This window comes from Scylla paramamosain, chromosome 12 (assembly GCF_035594125.1).
Source record: "Scylla paramamosain isolate STU-SP2022 chromosome 12, ASM3559412v1, whole genome shotgun sequence".
NCBI classification, from domain to species: domain Eukaryota; kingdom Metazoa; phylum Arthropoda; class Malacostraca; order Decapoda; family Portunidae; genus Scylla; species Scylla paramamosain.
Window position 1 is genome coordinate 28,071,945 of NC_087162.1, and position 18,150 is coordinate 28,090,094.

Genomic DNA, 18,150 nt, shown 5'->3' on the forward strand with positions numbered 1-18,150 from the left:
GAGAGCAGGTTAAATCACTGTGCACATAAATGCAACATCCAGCTTTGGATTGAATGAAAATGAGATTAGAGAAAGTAGGAGAGAACAGAAAAGGGGCTACTGTCAGTTACCTCAGACACCTGTGTTTCAATGAGGAAAAGAAAATGAGGTTTATTAGAGGAGAGGTGGTGTTTTACAGATTGAAAATTAGATCTATGACTGCGAATGGTCACTTTCCCCTCTAAAAGTATTCCTGCCATATCTCATTTACCTCTTTACTTTTTTATCCTCTGTCCCAACTCTCTCCAAAACTTGCCAAGCTCTCATCCATCTCATTCTCATTCATCTCATACCTACTCTTGAATATTTCCAGCCACTGTTTCTTATTTTAATACAAATGTATCTTAATTGTTGCATTTTTGTCTTCCAAGCACACCATACTTTCCAAGTACTTTTCATTAAAGCAAGAAGATAAAAATTCAAAGTAGAGGCAGATTTTCACATTTATTGTTCGGAATGCTAAAGTTGAATTCCTACTGTAACAAATTATGACAAAGATGCACATTTATGCTAGGAATGATTTACCAAATGAAAATCTGTTTCATTCTAGTAAATAATAATCTATGGGAGCCATCAATGTACTGTGTCACCTGATCAAGAATATAACCTTTCTGTTAATTGTTACAATTACATGAGATCACTGCAAAATTATGAAATTCAACTGTTGTTGCATTGTTTTATTTATGCATACAAAAGTAGCATGATTTTATATAATTTTCTGAAAGGAAAGTTATTTTATTTTGCATTTCACAGAAGTTTGCATTTATATTTCATACAAAGTACATAATACATGATGGCAGTTTTTTAAGTTTTCTTGAAATTAACTTCCTCCTAGTGTCACTTAATCATGCTAAATTCTTCACATTACATAAAAAGTAAAGCTACATTAACAGAAGGGACAACTATGTACATTCACACTAAGCATTCGTACAAACATTCTGAACATGACTAGTTAACTGCAGGTGAACATACAGTGTGGGTATTCTAAAATGCAGTATTTTAAATATGACACCTGTGTAATTAGTGAAAACGTCTTTCACACGTCAAATATATGAGTCATACAAATGGTAACATTTAATAAGTCAAGCATAACAAAAATATTTTCTTTGGAACTTTAATGACATGATGTTTTCTCTGCATGAAGATATTTGTCTATAATACAAAAGATGTGGATATGGGCTTTTAGTGAATGTTTTTGTGTCTGGTCTCTGTACACAGAACAGCAAATCTGTCTTGCATGTGACCTTCAACATCAGCTCCAAAGAGGCATGAATTAGTTTGATATTTTCAACAAAACTGCTGTAATTTGGTGCTTAGCAAATTTACCACACATAATGATCATACAGTTGAAGTATGTAATGCACTTATCTATTACCTGAAGAAATAATATCTTATCAATATAAAAAAATATACATACTCATGGACTGATTGCATCGTGGTAACATGAAAGTAGAATTACAGTAATGAAACCTGGCTAAAGATAATGAGGGCATATTATTGCATTTTAAATACATCCTATAAAACAGTTAAATAATACTCACATCTCTTGCCCTTCTACTGAACCTCCAAATTTTCAAATCTAAAGGTCTTTAAAATTTTTCACTTATTACAAATAATGTATAACCACTGATGAGGTGAGTCTATCTCATTCCAGTTATTGATCATTAGCAGGACATTCTATCCCTCCCTTTGTTGAGTTGTATTATGAATATTCATAGAGCTCACTGGGATGCCGCTAGGAAGAGAGAAAAGGATTTTGGGAGACATATGCACATAGGATAGGCAGAGTTTTTTGTCTAAAAAGATCTGCAAGGTAGAATATCCTTGTGAAAACTGTAGCACAACACCTACAGATACAGCACCTGAATGCTCAAAGACAAATAAAGCTAGTTTATGTACTCTGATGTGAAGACATAGCTAATTGTATAAAGGTTGTAAGCAAATTAAAAAAAAAAATAGCATTATAAAATCAAAGCAGACTGATTCATCATCCATGATGACTGTTGCAGAGTAATCACATAAATGCAGAACTGAGGTAAATATCATTGGTAAAGATAAATGCTCTGAAGATCCATCTCAGTTGTATAGCAGACAACAATATATGTCATATTTATTATATTAAAATATAATTGCAAGGATTCCAATCAGCAGACTAGCATGCAAAACATGAGAAATAGCTATACCAAGTCTACAGCGATCAATATACCATTTTATACATAATTAACAATACTGAATGATGTTATGGAAATTTACAAACAATGTGTGCAGGAACACGACGAGGAATTTGCAAACTGTAAGACTAAATTGCAAATTAAATTCAATAGTCCTAATTACAAAGAATTTACAAAAAAACAAAGTATTAAAAGTACAAATTCTATACATTCTTATGAAACCCCCTTTTTAAATGCTAAATCAGCTACATGAAAAATTATAAAAGATGATGGAGCACAATGCACTGCTATGTATTCCATGATAAGTTAATTACACTACTGGAAGAGTTGACTTACACAAAGTGTGTTTCTGTAGCCTCTCACTTTCACTCCTTCGTACAGCACAAGTTCACGTGGGAACATTCTTTGAGTAAATGCAAAAAGCCTCCCACTCTCACCATCATGTAACAAAAATAATGCATCACATGGAATATGATGACACATAAATAAGGGATAAAATCATGACTTTTCAGACTTCTATTCATTCATAGTTCATTCACCAGGCTCCTTGTAAATTGCTTTCAGGAATTCTTCATACTGCTGAATGGTCAGCTCCTGGTCCCTGGAGGCTGCGTGGCGCCTGCGGCGAGAGCCTGACTGACTAGTGGCCTCGATGCATAGCACTATGAATGAATTCTGGCAGCTCATACGCTCCTGGTCCAGCAACTGCTTCTTGAGGAGGGAGGAAGCAAGACCAACAATTTCCTGTCCATCACTGTTCCAGGCATCACAATAAGATGACAGGGACCTCTCACCATGAACAGTTGAACCATGCCATACATATTTTTGGGGCCTGTAACAAAGAATATTTTATATTCTCTGTGACTTTTGCTACTAGAGAATGAATGAATGAATGATGAACATCTTATGATAATAGGAAGATGAGCCACTTCAAAATTGTAATGGCAACAGCACATTTTGGGACTTTTTATCTTATATTTGTTTACTTTTATAGCTTGTTCTCATTATTTTTATCTTGTTACACTCATCTCATTTATGAAATTCAATAACAGACATCAGGATGTGTAATATTTATCCAACAGACAGACAATGGAGATGGAATGAAGGAATTTCACAGATGTCACTTTCCCTGTCAAGTAAAATTTTGTTTTTAAAAATGTATGGCAGAAAATGCAGGAGAGCAGATATGTATGATCTCTGTTTAATTGATATATTTATGGATGGATGTAAATAAAGTCTTAAAAGATGTTTGAGTTGCTAATATGTGAGTGGAAGGAGTTTAGATTACATTACTATGTGTATAAAATGTGAGTGGAAGGAGTTTAGGTTACACATTATTATTATGTATATAAAATGTAAGTTGTGTTATTGAGAGGCTGTGTTGAGCAACTGGAGTTCACAAACATACTGTGGCGAGAGAGAGAGAGAGATAGGGGGGGGACAGAGCTGGTTTGCCAACTTACCACAGACCCACAGTAGTAAATCAGCTACTATATTTTTTTTAAATTATATTTTTTATGAATTGTCTGTGGTCTGTAGTGAGAGAGAGAGAGAGAAAGGGTGGGGGACACTATGTTGAGGAACCAAACCATCATAGCTGCTTGCCAGCAGAGCTCTCTCTCTCTCTCTCTCTCTCTCTCTCTCTCTCTCTCTCTCTCTCTCTCTCTCTCTCTCTCTCCAGACCACAGACCCACAGTATGTCACCCACAGTATATTTATGAACCACAGTTGCTCACCACAGTTCCTCCCCTTAAGGGTAGTAACACACTCACCACAGACATTCTCTCTCTCTCTCTCTCTCTCTCTCTCTCTCTCTCTCTCTCTCTCTCTCTCTCTCTCTCTCTCTCTCTCTCTCTCTCTCTCTCTCTCTCTCTCTCTCTCTCCAGACCACAGACCCACAGTATGTCACCCACAGTATATTTATGAACCACAGTTGCTCACCACAGTTCCTCACCCTTAAGGGTAGTAACACTCTCACCACAGACCATGTGTGTGAAGGCTGTGGTGGGTATTGTGACATTTTAATTAAATCTGATGGTTTAAAATTAATCTTACAATGCTGGATTCTATCTACCTACCATGTTGGATCACTCAGAACCTCCTTGCCATCGAAGCTGAAAATGCGAGGTTTCTGTGCAAAGACTCCTCCTGAACCAGAGAAAGCTTCATTCCAGGAATTAAACAGCACTTCTCCCTGAAAAGGATTAAATTAATAATATAAAATTGTTCCCAGTGGGTTTAGTTTTTACCATTGTTCATATACATATATATATATTACATACGTATATATATTACATGAAAGAATGGTTGTTTGGTACTATGCTGATGTGAAAGTTTCTGTACTTTCTTGCTTGATGATAAACTATATACACATATTGAACATTTTTGGATTCCTTCTTACCTTAAGATTGACCACTGGCAAATTTCGGTCTGAATATCTCACAATGGAATCCAAATTTTGTACACGCGATGTGAGAAGTGCCCTGAAAGTTCCCTTCAGTCCTGCCTTCCTGGCCTGTCTATAACAAGCGTAATCTGTTCCCCTCACTCCTCGCATGTCTCCGGTGAAAGGCTCGTTGAGAGCTGCCATCCTCAACTGAAAGATGGAAGAGAGGAAGCTTGGCATCAGATTACATATTACCTTATTTTTACACCTACTGATCATCATCTATTAATATATCTTGTACACATATTATTATACAGTTGGTCCACCACTTGGGAATTCAAGCAACACAATATCAATCACAGACATACATACATGGCATGCTTACCATGCTCACCCGATTCATTCAGTTCCAGCCTTGAACCAGCATTTGCATGAGCTCATAGACCACCACCACAGACCACATAGGCAACATACATGTGTACATCACTCCTCCTCCTGCTTTAACAAACCTCTCCTTAAGCCCTCCCTTTTATCTTCACAAAAGTACTTGCCTCCCTATTTTATCAACTACCCATCTACATCATAAATCTTGTTAACAATCCAAAGAGCTTCTCTGTTACAAAAGATACACATAAAAGGGTGAGTGACTTACCATGTGAGGAAATCCTCGCTGAAGTATGTAATTTGTGGAAAAATATTAAATCATTCCAGTTCCATGTGCCACAGTAAAATGTTATTGCAAGTACTGGTATTACACAAGGATGAATTTTTTAATATCTTCCAAAAAACAAAATGAACACAGTACAAAAATAGATAGATAAACGGCACAAAGCATAAAAAAAAAAAACTTCAAACATGGAGAGGCATTCAAGGATATGAGCAAGGATAACATGTGAAATAACTGCACACATAAAAGAATATTCTTACATTTTTTCAAGGCCAGTAGATTGAAAGAAAGGAAATGAATTCTAAACATTCACTGACTTTTGAAGCATTCCTTAAGAAAAATAGTCAAAACATTGGAAAATTAAGCATTAGAGGGAAGATACTGACTAATGAATGACCTTACTCACCCTGGGACCTTCAACAGAAATGCTGACAAGGGAGTCCACCACAAGGCCTGGGGGTTTGTGTGTCTCCAGGTGGTCAGGGGTGGTGAGTGGAGATGGGGTGGTGCTGGGTAATGGCACAACTGAACCCAACTGAAAATATAGACCAGACCAATGGAAATCACAACCACCATTGCTGCTTGTATCAGTAGCAATGATTGATTATTTGAATTATTTGAATTTGGTTTCCTCATTTAAGCCTTTCTTCTTTGTTTTAATAAAATTGTACACAAAGTTGTGTTTATGTATTCATTTCCATTCAACTTGTATCTAAATTCATACAATATATTACAATTCCCCTCCACAATCTCTTAATAATGTCATTAAATTCTGCAAGTTCAGTTTTGTATATGCCCTGTTTCCAAGATCTTCCACATATATATATATATTAAAAAAAGGCAATAAAGTCATCTGCACAAAGTAAACATAAAGCTCTTCACTTACTGCAACGTATTGCCATCCAGCTTCAACCCGCACCAATAATGCCTCTTCCTCCACCACAAAGGCAAGGGTTCCTACTGGTGACACTGAACTCATCTGTAAAAAAGAAAGACAAAGGAAAATCTCAATATCCATGAATTTTGTGGAATTTCATTCATTTTAATGACCTATGGATAAAATAAATCCATTTAACCTTTTTACTGCTATGGTTATAAATGGTAATATTGAGAACAGTATAAAAACATACTTTGCATGGACACATACAGGAGAGAAGAAAGAGAATTTCTAGGCTACAAAATCAAATAACATACTGTAATACAAAAATAAATGTCCAAAAAGTGGTAAAGGAATATGGGGAAAATATCTGGCAGTGAGTGTTAATGATTGATTATAGTACATGTTACCTTGAGCATAGCTTCCCTGTCAGGGAAAGTGATGGCCCCTGGCACAATGGTTGGCTGTGGTGTACCTCCTTCCCACTCCCCATCTGCAGAGCGACCAGGAGGGCCAGGTGGGCCCGGGGGACCTGAAGGTATAATATTCACATTCATATTGGAATTTAGAAAAAATCAGAGCAGACTTAATGAATCCATTGGTCACTATACTAATACTCAATTACAGACTCTTACCAATATAATCTAGCATTTAGCAGAGGACTTTTTTATCTATTAAGTACTATTGCACAATACAAAATATCATACTAAAAAAGTCAAAGAATACTAGCATGAAACTCTTAATTCTCAAATAATGACTCAGAATCACAACAACCTCTTTAATACAGCACATCTCCAAACCTCAATTTGCTCTTCCACATATAGGTATTTTATATCATACTTAATAGGATTATTTTCATTATATCTTAAAATTCACCCATAATATTTATAATCCTCTCATCTTAAAACTTTAAACAAATTATATTTGCAGTACTGTTATTTAAAGCTGAATTTGAAAGAAATATCAATGGTGTTGACAAATGCCTGCTATACAGCTTTGAAACTGGAAAAAATTTATCAATCATGGTGCACTTCACAATGTGTCCAACAGCAAGTAAAGTAAGATCCTGCTGCCTATCAACATAACTTTGTCATCTTAGTTCATATCAAACCTAGTTCTATAGGACAAAATTTTCCCCAATGAATTATGAATTCGGGAAAAACGTTACAACCTACTGGATGATGGAAATAGCAAACCAGCCACTGATGAGACTTCCTCCTATATTCTATAAAGTATTAATATACTGACATGATGAAGGAAAAAAAATAGAGAAAAGAAGCAATTTCATGAATACAAAAAATACATAAATAAATATATAATAATAATAATAATAATAATAATAATAATAATAATAATAATAATAATAATAATAATAATGTAATTTGTGATATGCTAAAAGTACCTCATTGCAATTTTATGATTCGGGTTGTATTTCACTTTGATCTCATACCCAGTTCACTTCTGATTCTTTCCCACCTATCACATGTCATTACTTATCAACATACATACATACATGTAAATGCGTTTGCGAAAGTCCCTGACAGAATAAGCTGAACAGTCATTCAAAAAGCATCTGCATCCCTGTCTGATCACCTCATGCAGAGCTTTACAGAGCTGGTGACTGACTACAACTAGGAAAATACATTATTAATGCTGGATAAAAAAAATATGGGCTCAGCAAGAGAACCACCCCTGCATTGCTATACATTTTATGTGATGACCAGTCATGGATGTATTTAGTTTTTATCTTTTATATTTCCTTTTCTCTTCTGATTGAAACATCAACAAATACATAATATCAGGTGTTCAGCAGAGTACAACCTTGATTCCTGCGTCGGCCTGCAATACGCCGACGAAGTTCAACAATACCTCCAAGACTTCCTGAAGCCGCTTGAAAAATGGAAGGATGCAGACACAGTTAGTGCATACAAGCAGTGTGCTCTAAAGTGCTGAGTGGCAACATATCTTTGAACCGTGACTAGTTGAACATATGGACAGTAATAAAATTTGCAAAACACCTTCTATGAGGAGTAACCATTAGATAGTTATCAAAATAACTGCTATGGTGGACCAATTAGTCTCAGATTTAATAAAGTCTCCATTTTGTCAGTGGGCATCTTTCTATGTTCACACTCATTAAGTGTTTTCATTAAAATTTTTCAGATATCAAGAATTCACAAATGTATTACTGATGGGCGGAAAATGCAATGGATATTTCTGCTAAAGCCATCCACTGCCATAAGATTCTCAAAAGTACAGTGAAGCACAAATGAGGATTATCATGTTAGGAATGGAGGCATCCACAGCCACAGCCTTTGTGCTGATCCTTCCAAACTTATTAGCTTCTCTAATTAAACTCATGAGTTTGGTATGGTGATTGGAATGTAACTGTGCTTCCAATGTGAGGGATTATTGCAGCAGAAAATCACCACACTTTCATGCAATAATAATGAAAAACTCACACTACATATACCATATTCAAACATTCTTGTTTTAAGTGATTTAAGAGTTTGTATGCATGTTTTTTTTGTTTTTTTTTACTAAGTAAGGATATTTAGAATACTGATTGCAGAAATCATTACTTTCATAACACTAGTTTGTTATCTACAAAAGAAAGACTGTGTCTAAATCTGTCTATTTCCTGAGTGATTGAAGAAACCACTTATCAAAGAGTAAAATCTATTTCTGTATCATGAACAAATTTGAAAGTGCTATCATATGTATGGTATATGTAAAACACAAGTCCAAATATATCCAACTCACCTCTTGGTCCAGGAACGGCAGGGCCTGGAGGGCCCCGAGGCCCTGCCTTACCTGGGTAGCCACGGCGGGACATACCAGGCTCACCTGGTGGGCCTTCTGGACCCACAATAGACAGACCTGGAGGGCCTCGTAGTCCCTGTGGAAAAATAAAGTCTACTTGCCCTTGGATAATCTTATTCTGATTGATTAAAAATTTTTAAATCCTCCCATGGGTTTAATCCTCAGCAATGTGCTTCTCATGATCAACTTTTTCTGCCTTTAGATCAGTTTCTCAGTGCTTTCCCAATGCTTCAAAACTGGGCATGACACAAGTGGCAGCAGTGAAGCATTAATATTGTGCCCAGCTTTAAAGTATTGTGGAAACACTGAGAATCTGATCTAAAGGCAAGATTTACTGGCCATGAGAGGTGCATTGCCAACAGAATACTAAAAGAATAAATACAAATCCAACACATTACCAATATGAACAAGATGATCAAGACCCAAGTGGATTTTGGTCAATCTTCACTCTCCTATCAATACAGGTCAATTCATAAATTTTTTGGTGTTTCAGTTTTTCCTTTACCAGAAACACACACACTTTTATTTTTCTTATTTCCCTCTAGAGACTCCATCTTCCCTTAGACTCCTCTATTTTAGCAACAGCGAAAGAAACTCCAACGATGTAATTTTACTTACTGGTGGTCCAGGTGGCCCAGGTGGGCCAGGCACAGGTATGAACATTTGCTTTTCCCCTCCATGAGGGAGAGGTGGACCTGATGACCCTGGAGCACCCGGTGCACCCGGTGGGCCTGGCAGACCTGGAGGACCAGGCAATCCAGGTGGTCCTGGAAGGCCTTGATTTACAGGCTGTTCTTCAGTACCAGGTGTGCCCCCACCCTGAAATAATACATATGTAATATGTTTACTCTATGTTTAAGTGAAAATTATTACAATTCATACATTACAAATAAATACAGTAAATAAAATGATGAATACAAAAATATAATGCCACTATTAACGGTTACACATATGTATGGTCTTGGCTTTCACTCAGTATTTCATCATACACTGACTCATACATCAACTACACTTCCTCACCAGTAGACCATTCAGGAAACCACCACCACCACCACTTGGGGGTCCTGGAGGTCCTGGAGGTCCAGGTTCTCCTCTTTCACCTTTTACTGCAGATCCTGGAGGTCCTGGGGGTCCTGGCCGACCTGGGGCTCCCTGAGATGCAGCATAAATGTTAGTGATTACAAAGAGCATATTGGGAAATCACGAAACAAATTCGTAATCTCTAAAAAAAATGTTATCACATATTAGTACAAATTTTCAACTCAAAGACTTCTGATATAATAAATATGAATAAAATAAAAATCTATATTGGATTCAAAATCCAAATCCATGAATAAGGGCTGTAAATATCAACCATCTTTTCAACAATCTTTAAACTAATACTGCAGTATTCCAAAATTAAATATTGCATTATATATATATATATATATATATATATATATATATATATATATATATATATATATATATATATATATATATATATATATATATATATATATATATACATACTCGTATATAATATATATATATATATATATACCTCTCTCTCTTTTTCACAAACACACACACACACACACACACACACACACACGCACACACACACTACCTATCATACAATCTGCTCAAAGCCAGGCGTACTTAATAGTCTCCAGCAACACTTACAAAGCCACTAGCAGGCATTCAATTAGTTAAAGGATGGTAGAAATGCATGCACATGTAAAATTCAAAACCACTTCAAATTACATTAAAGCTGTCTCAAGACATCTTCCATGAAAACTATCATGTATGTGTGGAAAATGAATAAAAAACTTTGGATGTTTATACACAGAACTGAAGATTATAACTTTTCTTCAGTGGCACCTTTTGACTGTCCCAAATAAGGGTCAGAGATTAAAAAAAGATGCAACTGCCTATATACATAACTGTAAATAAATCTTTTATTGTATTTTTTTTAATTCTATAGCATTTCAGACAAAGTTATCCACAAACAGGTTCTACAAATTTGTGAAACACAAGTTATATATTCATTGGGATACACACATTCCAAGAATAATCAAAGTTTGGAGGGTTCAGAAGTTGTATATCAATCTGAATGATCTTAATGTGAGATGCACTACTAAAATACTGCTACAGTAGGTGGCCAAGATCTACCTCAAAGCTTCTGTTATGCCACAAATATCTATGAACACCTATCAACACTCATATCTATAAAGCTTATACATCAATGCAGTAATCTATGTTGTATGATGCACAAATACTTTAAGACAATGGAAGGTCAGTGGGGCATGGCATCTATACTTGAGCACAATACTGTAATGAGGTTAATTTGTTATATCAATAGTAATACAAATAGACAACTGCATTTTATTATTGTTCAAGGGAAGTTGTAGGAATTATATGATTAATTGTGTATGTAATGCATGCCAGAAATCTACAAACTGAATAAATTACTTACGACAACAGTGTCATTCTAGATCAGGCAGCCACATATGAAATGTGATGTTAGTATAGAAAAAAGATTATAGAGGCACCTCAATAACCTAATTTTATTAAAATATTTTAGTCTCTTAAAGCAACTGTTAGAAGTGAATTTTGAAATGCTCTACCTTTAACTATGAGAACCAGGGAAAAATTTACTTTTCTTACAATCTCCTGATGTTATACTGAAAATTTTAAGCATGACTTCTGCAAGCTATACAGAAAATCCTCCTTAATCCCAGCAGTGTATAAATTTTGTATATTGCATGGCACAAGTTAATAATCAAACTAAAAAAGTACTATGTACAAATGCTTCACCTGACTATATACAAGTCCCTTGTACTACTTTAGCTGGCAAGGTCATCTACACCATAACTTACCGGCCACCCAGGGAGGCCTAGGTCACCCAGAGGCCCAGGTGGACCTGGCTTTCCTCGGCGGCCTCGTTTGCCTCGTTTTCCCCGCTCACCCTTGGCACCCTGAAACATTTTGTTATAATCAAGTGTGACCTGTCTGGTGATCACATTCGCCAGCAAGATGCCTTGTGTTGGTGAACCTGTTCCTGACTACACTTTTATCTCAACATTCCTGACAGCCTAATAACCAGTTCTACACTAGCATATCTGATAAGTTTTTGACTATCATTATTTTCTTTATTGCAGGATGAAGTGAAGAATGCTCAGAGATCAGCATGATAAAATTATGGAAACATGGAGCCACTAACATACAACTGACGTACTACAGTCTGATGTGGTAGATTATTTCAAACATTTAGGCAGTCCATTAGATGACTCTTGTCTGTCAGATGAAAGTGTCCTCAAGCTACCAAGGTATATATTTGGACATAAGAAAAGAAAGCTCAGACAAAGGGTTAGGTAATAGAAGATGAAGCAGATCAAAATATTAGTTATGTAATTAAGTGAATCAAAGATAAGCATTTCATTAGCTAAATGAAACATAAAATGATGGTGAATCAAATTTACATGGATGGAAATCAGGAAAGGTAAGTAATTTAAGTGGAAAGTCAGCACTTGTGGCAAAGCACTTGGAAAAAGAAGAAGGGAATATTTGAAGAGGAAGAAGTGGAGGGTCTTCTGCTGGGATCACCCCCTTGGGAAACACTCTTGAAGTAGCAAATCATCAGAGAGATAGTAGATGGAATCAAGAACATTGAAATAGTAAAAGTGTGTCAACTAACAGTACTCCAAATGAGGATGACAGTGAGACAATCACCTAAAAGGCAGAAAATACAAAAATGAGAAATGCTGCAAAGAGACAAGGATATCATAAAGAAAAAGCCTAGATAGGAACTCATCTGCTGCATCTTCTTTCTTCAATGTGGTTTGGAGAATGAATCATTTGTAACAACAAACTTTGTAAAAGAGCACTTCCTGCCTCATAAAGTTACATACACCAATAACCAACCTAAAAGTTCATCCTCAGAAAGATAGAAATATGCTACTCAGTGTTTCTTGTTACACAAATAAAGATCTAGAGCTCCAGCATCCTACACTTCAGTGTGGCGTACAAGAATCATGGAGTGGTGAGTAACTCATTCAAGTAGAGGGTGGTCCAAGACCAGGGTAGCAAAGATGATATTACATGAAGTATTGCAATTATCATCAAGAAGTAGAGTAATGCATCATAAGTAATGTCTTCGCACTCTGACCGTTAATAAGAAGCTAGAGGCTTGCATGGAGTTGTATGCTTGCTGCTTTAGCACTATGCAACTGTGGCAGATTTATATTGCATTAGGTGCAGTGTCAATATTTGTTTTGCTAAGAACTCTGAAAAATGTATTAATGTGGTGCTGATAGATTTCAAAAGAGCAAGATCACTGCCATCACCTGTTGCACAGATAATGACTCAAAACTGCAAATGTAAGTAAGTGAATGTTTCAGAATTTCGAAGTTCAATACTTGACTTCAGCATACTTGTGACTTTCCTTGAAAACTGAATTTTTATGGATAGTTCACTTCTACAATTACATGTATTCAACTTTTTTTATGTGTAATTAAAGATATTAGCATAAGGTCAAATAATGTTTAATATATTTGGTGTGATATTTTAGTCTAGTGATAATGGCATGAAAAATTTACATTTAAGATGAAGTATGCTTGCTTAAAAACTGGTTTCATTTATTGTCCACTATTACATAATTTTTCTTAGCTTGCCAAAAATACAACATACAGCCAGAAAAGAACTGGTGTTAGTTACATTTTGAACAAATATTAACATAAAGGTGAATATAAATCTGCCTCAGAGACAAGATGCTCTCATTTTCAGAACACACAAACACATTCTGATGTGTTTAGTACAGAAAATCTGAAGCCCAGTAATGTTTACACAAGTAATACCAAGCTCCATATGGCTTCCTCCTGACATAAGTAAGGACCACTCTAAATATTACTTCAGAAAGAACTGTCAAATTACTTATAAAGTGACATTCTTAATAATGAACAAAATATATTTTGTTTAACTCTGAAAATGTAATGAATCAATATCATATGAAAAGGCAAGACCACATATTTGACCAATTAAGAAGGATTCAAGATTTCATGTTTTACTTTTGGGATACCACAAATATGATATGTCTGAGATGAATCAATGAATTTTCCAAATTTCATTCTTTTCAGCAGGAGGACTGTCGGCCACACAGACCCAGGTGTGGGACTAACCTTAACCACTGTAACGTTTGTACCATCTGGCTGGATGACAGTGGTAATGGGTCCAGGAGGACCAGGAGGTCCCATGTCTCCTTTCAGGCCAGGAGGACCTACTGGACCAATTATTCCAGGCACTCCATCCATCCCAGGAATGCCAGGCTCACCCTGTTAATAAAATATAGTTTTATTGATATCATCTTAGTTCTTTTCAACATAATAAACTTTGAAAATGCATACATAACTGATAGTAGTTCATTAAAATTACCAAGAAAGTGTATTCAAGCTCTGCCTTTTTTAGGACTTAAACAGTGCTTACAGATTTATACAGTTGCAATTTGTATGGATTGACACTCTTCACCCCAGGTGGAGAGTTAGGAGCCAATTAAGATGGATTAAACTTTATTCTTAGGGAAAGTTTGTGAGTGCAAAGTGTGAGGATGAGTGACAACACCTTGAGGCTTATCATCAAGCAGTGAATTAAATAATAAATTATAACAACTGTACTGGCAACTATTTCTTTCATACTTACATGGAGTTCCCTCTTAATACTCTTTGTATACTAGGGTGGCAACACCACAGATGGTGATTACTACTATCAATTAAAAAAAAATAAATAAATAATAATAATAATAATAATAATAAATAATAAAAAATGCTGAGACAGACTATGACTAATGCACATAATTCTTAGCATTATAATACTTTTAAAATTATTGATACCAGATGAAATTTCAAGTTATATAAAAGTGAATGTTTAACAATGAAAAGCCTACCTTCAGTCCAGGAGTGCCCTGTGGTCCAGGCAGCCCTGGAGGCCCTACATCCCCTTCCTTCCCATTCACCCCTGGGAGTCCTGGTGGTCCTGGAGGTCCAGGTTGTCCCCGGAGTCCAGATCCAGTCTCTGAAATTTTACATTATTATTTATCATTGATATACTTTTAAGAAATACTTTTATCATTGAAACATCTGACAGTCCACACAAAATATGGTACCATGAGTCCCATAATCTTTTCAATAGCCAACATTTCTCTACAAGTAGCTAAACAAAGAAGATGGTGTGGTGGCAAGAATGTGGTTCCATGGATCTAATGCTAATGATCTGGACATGTGATCAGAAAAGAGGAAATGGAAAAAGTATTTTGTCTCAAGTAAATTCAGGGGGGGAGAAGACCTACAAAGGGAAAGAAATATACAGAGTTATAAAGGCACTTGATTAGAGGACTAATTTTCCACAGGTATGAATCACATGACAGAGATAATATAAACTAGAATAGAGTAATCTGCAAAGACATATTGTTCTACTGAATTGCAAAACAGAATATATAATAAGCCATGGAAATCCACCATGTCTAATTATGATCTGGCTCTATAATTCTGGGATGCCACCTTGTACACAAAGAACATGGCAACTCGATAGAAAAAAAAAATCAATATGGTACAAAAGAAATATATAAAACTGGAAAGAAAGGGTTTGAAAGGAATGTCTTTTAGAGCACAACTAATATAGAGATGCATAAAACAGCCATAATCATGCCATGAGCAATTTTACAAATGAAAGTAAAGAGGCATTTACATGGAAATTCAATGCCTGAGAGAGAGAGAGAGAGAGAGAGAGAGAGAGAGAGAGAGAGAGAGAGAGAGAGAGAGAGAGAGAGAGAGAGAGAGAGAGAGAGAGAGAGAGAGAGAGAGAGAGAGAGAAAGAGAAAGAGAGAGAGAGAGAGAGAGAAAGAGAAAGAGAGAGAGAGAGAGAGAGAGTGTGTGTGTGTGTGTCTGGCTATGGTCCTCTTCCCTTACACAGAGTTTAAGATGTGAAAGAATGTCTGTGCATGTGACTGTGACTGTGTGTGTGCATGTGGTCCTGACTCTCCTGTCCCATCTTTGTAAGACATGTGAACCTGGTGTAATGTGTGTGAGTCTGGTGTAGTGCTAAGTTAAATGCAACCTATCACACTGATGAAATCCTACATGTCATATATTTATCCTTTTAATAGTGTTATGATACTTCCATCTCACATCATTCTCATCAGACACTACCTGCATGGTGCAAACACTCTTACTTGTTCTCACAGCAAAGTGAGATGAGAAGCAATAGCCTCTTTCTCTGCTTATAAAATGCAAGGCCTCAATGCTGTGTCCAATGCCATGCCCAGTCTCAAAAGACTCTTAAGAAACTATGTGATAATGTACAACATGTGAAGGTGAAAGAAGAAGCTGATCAAATGTTCAAATTCCAATCCAACTTAATGCAAGATATATGGGTTTGGTGATGACTTCATAGACCATTAGGTGTTATACAGATCACATAAGGAATTCTTACAAACACATTGGATCTGGATAAAAATGAGTATCAATGAAAATTGGACTGCAAATGAAACCTTAGCATGTGATGTGTGCCTCTCCTTACTTACTGGAATAGAAAGGTTTGTACTTGAGTCCAGATCCTTCCGAGTTCAAATCCTCGTCATCATCCACTGCGATGTCACCAAGCAGGAGAGGCAATATTACATGAAGGTACAGAAGCATGAAGAATAGCCATTCCTTAACATTCAATGGATGACTGAGTCAGGAACTCAACATACAGCAGTAAATTACTCACTAAACAGTGCATTACTAGCTTTCTCATGCACAAAGATCAGTGCAGCAAGTGGATTTAATTAGTAATAATAATAATAATAATAATAATAATAATAATAATAATAATAATAATAATAATAATAATAATAATAATAATGATAATAATAATAATAATAATAATAATAGTAAAACAATTCAGTACAGTATTTAGATTGCTACATTCTAGGTGCATTTCAGCAATGGAGATTCTGTATTTAAACACTTACACTGCAATGTACTAGTCAAGCAGCACTAAAACTGTGCTGGAGATGCAACTACAAAAATGTTTGGATGCACCACAGACTGAGACAATAAAAGTGCAAAATATGTAACAAAAAAGCCAGTTTTACAATAAATATACATAAGTGTGCATGAAACAAAAATGTCAAAACCTATGTATAGTGAAAGGAGCTTGGTGAGCAATCCATTGTTGTGGACATGAGAAATATTTAGTATTAAAATCTGTAATTCATGGGGTTGTGGGAATAAAATATTTAAAGAATCTAATCCTGCTGCAGTTATTCATAGGGTGGTATGTATCATGTGAAGAAAACGTGAATAAAGCTGGTCAGGAGAGTACAAGAACGGAAACACTAGTGAGCAAGTAAGCTGTATGTAGAAATCATTTGCTGCAATTGCTGACCAGCTCCCATCACTAAGTATTTAAGTGCTAAAAACTTCACCTGATAAAACCAAGAAAAAACAAGACCAAAAGCCAAAAGGGACACTCACCTTCTAACCATGGAACACCACCTGGAGTGTTGTAGAGGCTGAAGCCACTTCCAGATGAGCCATCCACCCCACCAGTCTTGGCATCCAGGGTCTCAATGAGCTAGTATGGGGAAACTCTAATTGAAAATATGATACTTGATAAACAAGCAGTAATTCATTTAGTGCTTCATGAGCTAGTATGGGGAAACTCTAATTGAAAATATGATACTTGATAAACAAGCAGTAATTCATTTAGTGCTTCAAGATGATAACTTCATCAATGTACAATCTATTCATGTTAATTACTCTTACCTTCAGTATAAAAGAACAAAACAAAACTGCTTACAGTAACACTTTCATGTTACTGATTCAGCTGCTTGAAAGACAACTACAGGAGGAAGGCTCACCTCCTCCAAGATAATCCTGCGATCCCTGTCTGACAGGCCCCCAGGCTCTCCAGGAGGTCCTGGTTCTCCTATCCCTGGGTCACCACGCTCACCTTCAAAAGACAATTGGTCAACATTTCTTTCTTCCTTCACAATGTAACACATACAAACTCATATTTAAAAAAAAAAAAATCAAGATGTAAAATATTATTAGATTAATTCCTCCCCTTTGGTGTCATCAGTAATTCTAAGCAAGAATAAGTGATAAGTCATTTCATTCTTCCAGCTCATGGCACATCAATCTGGATTCATGGACTCTTTAGTAGACCT

At 36.0% G+C, this 18,150-nt stretch overlaps 2 protein-coding genes across 18 annotated transcripts in view; one reads left to right on the forward strand and one right to left on the reverse strand.

Moving 5' to 3' along the window:
* LOC135106062 (uncharacterized) overlaps nt 1-4,585 on the forward strand; it is a 205,883-nt gene extending 201,298 nt beyond the window's left edge. For all 3 annotated transcript variants that reach the window (XM_064014904.1, XM_064014906.1, XM_064014907.1), the window contains exon 11: nt 2,775-4,585. The gene's annotated coding sequence lies outside the window, so the exon portion shown is untranslated. The remainder of the gene's footprint in view (nt 1-2,774) is intronic.
* Nucleotides 471-18,150, reverse strand: part of LOC135106060 (collagen alpha-1(XVIII) chain-like) — a 221,021-nt gene continuing 203,341 nt past the window's right edge. For 6 of the 15 annotated variants that reach the window (XM_064014895.1, XM_064014889.1, XM_064014898.1 and 3 more), the window contains 18 exons: nt 17,842-17,933; nt 17,456-17,555; nt 16,519-16,581; nt 14,884-15,011; nt 14,123-14,275; nt 11,825-11,923; nt 11,422-11,436; nt 9,984-10,115; nt 9,582-9,782; nt 8,904-9,039; nt 7,962-8,030; nt 6,551-6,672; nt 6,150-6,242; nt 5,670-5,798; nt 5,249-5,266; nt 4,612-4,806; nt 4,289-4,404; nt 471-3,042 (listed from right to left, as the gene is read on the reverse strand). In XM_064014895.1, coding sequence (XP_063870965.1) covers nt 2,742-3,042; nt 4,289-4,404; nt 4,612-4,806; nt 5,249-5,266; nt 5,670-5,798; nt 6,150-6,242; nt 6,551-6,672; nt 7,962-8,030; nt 8,904-9,039; nt 9,582-9,782; nt 9,984-10,115; nt 11,422-11,436; nt 11,825-11,923; nt 14,123-14,275; nt 14,884-15,011; nt 16,519-16,581; nt 17,456-17,555; nt 17,842-17,933 — 2,162 coding nt within the window. In that variant the 3' untranslated portion in view covers nt 471-2,741. The remainder of the gene's footprint in view (nt 3,043-4,288; nt 4,405-4,611; nt 4,807-5,248; nt 5,267-5,669; nt 5,799-6,149; nt 6,243-6,550; nt 6,673-7,961; nt 8,031-8,903; nt 9,040-9,581; nt 9,783-9,983; nt 10,116-11,421; nt 11,437-11,824; nt 11,924-14,122; nt 14,276-14,883; nt 15,012-16,518; nt 16,582-17,455; nt 17,556-17,841; nt 17,934-18,150) is intronic. The other 9 variants (XM_064014902.1, XM_064014896.1, XM_064014894.1 and 6 more) reach the window with 8 other exon arrangements.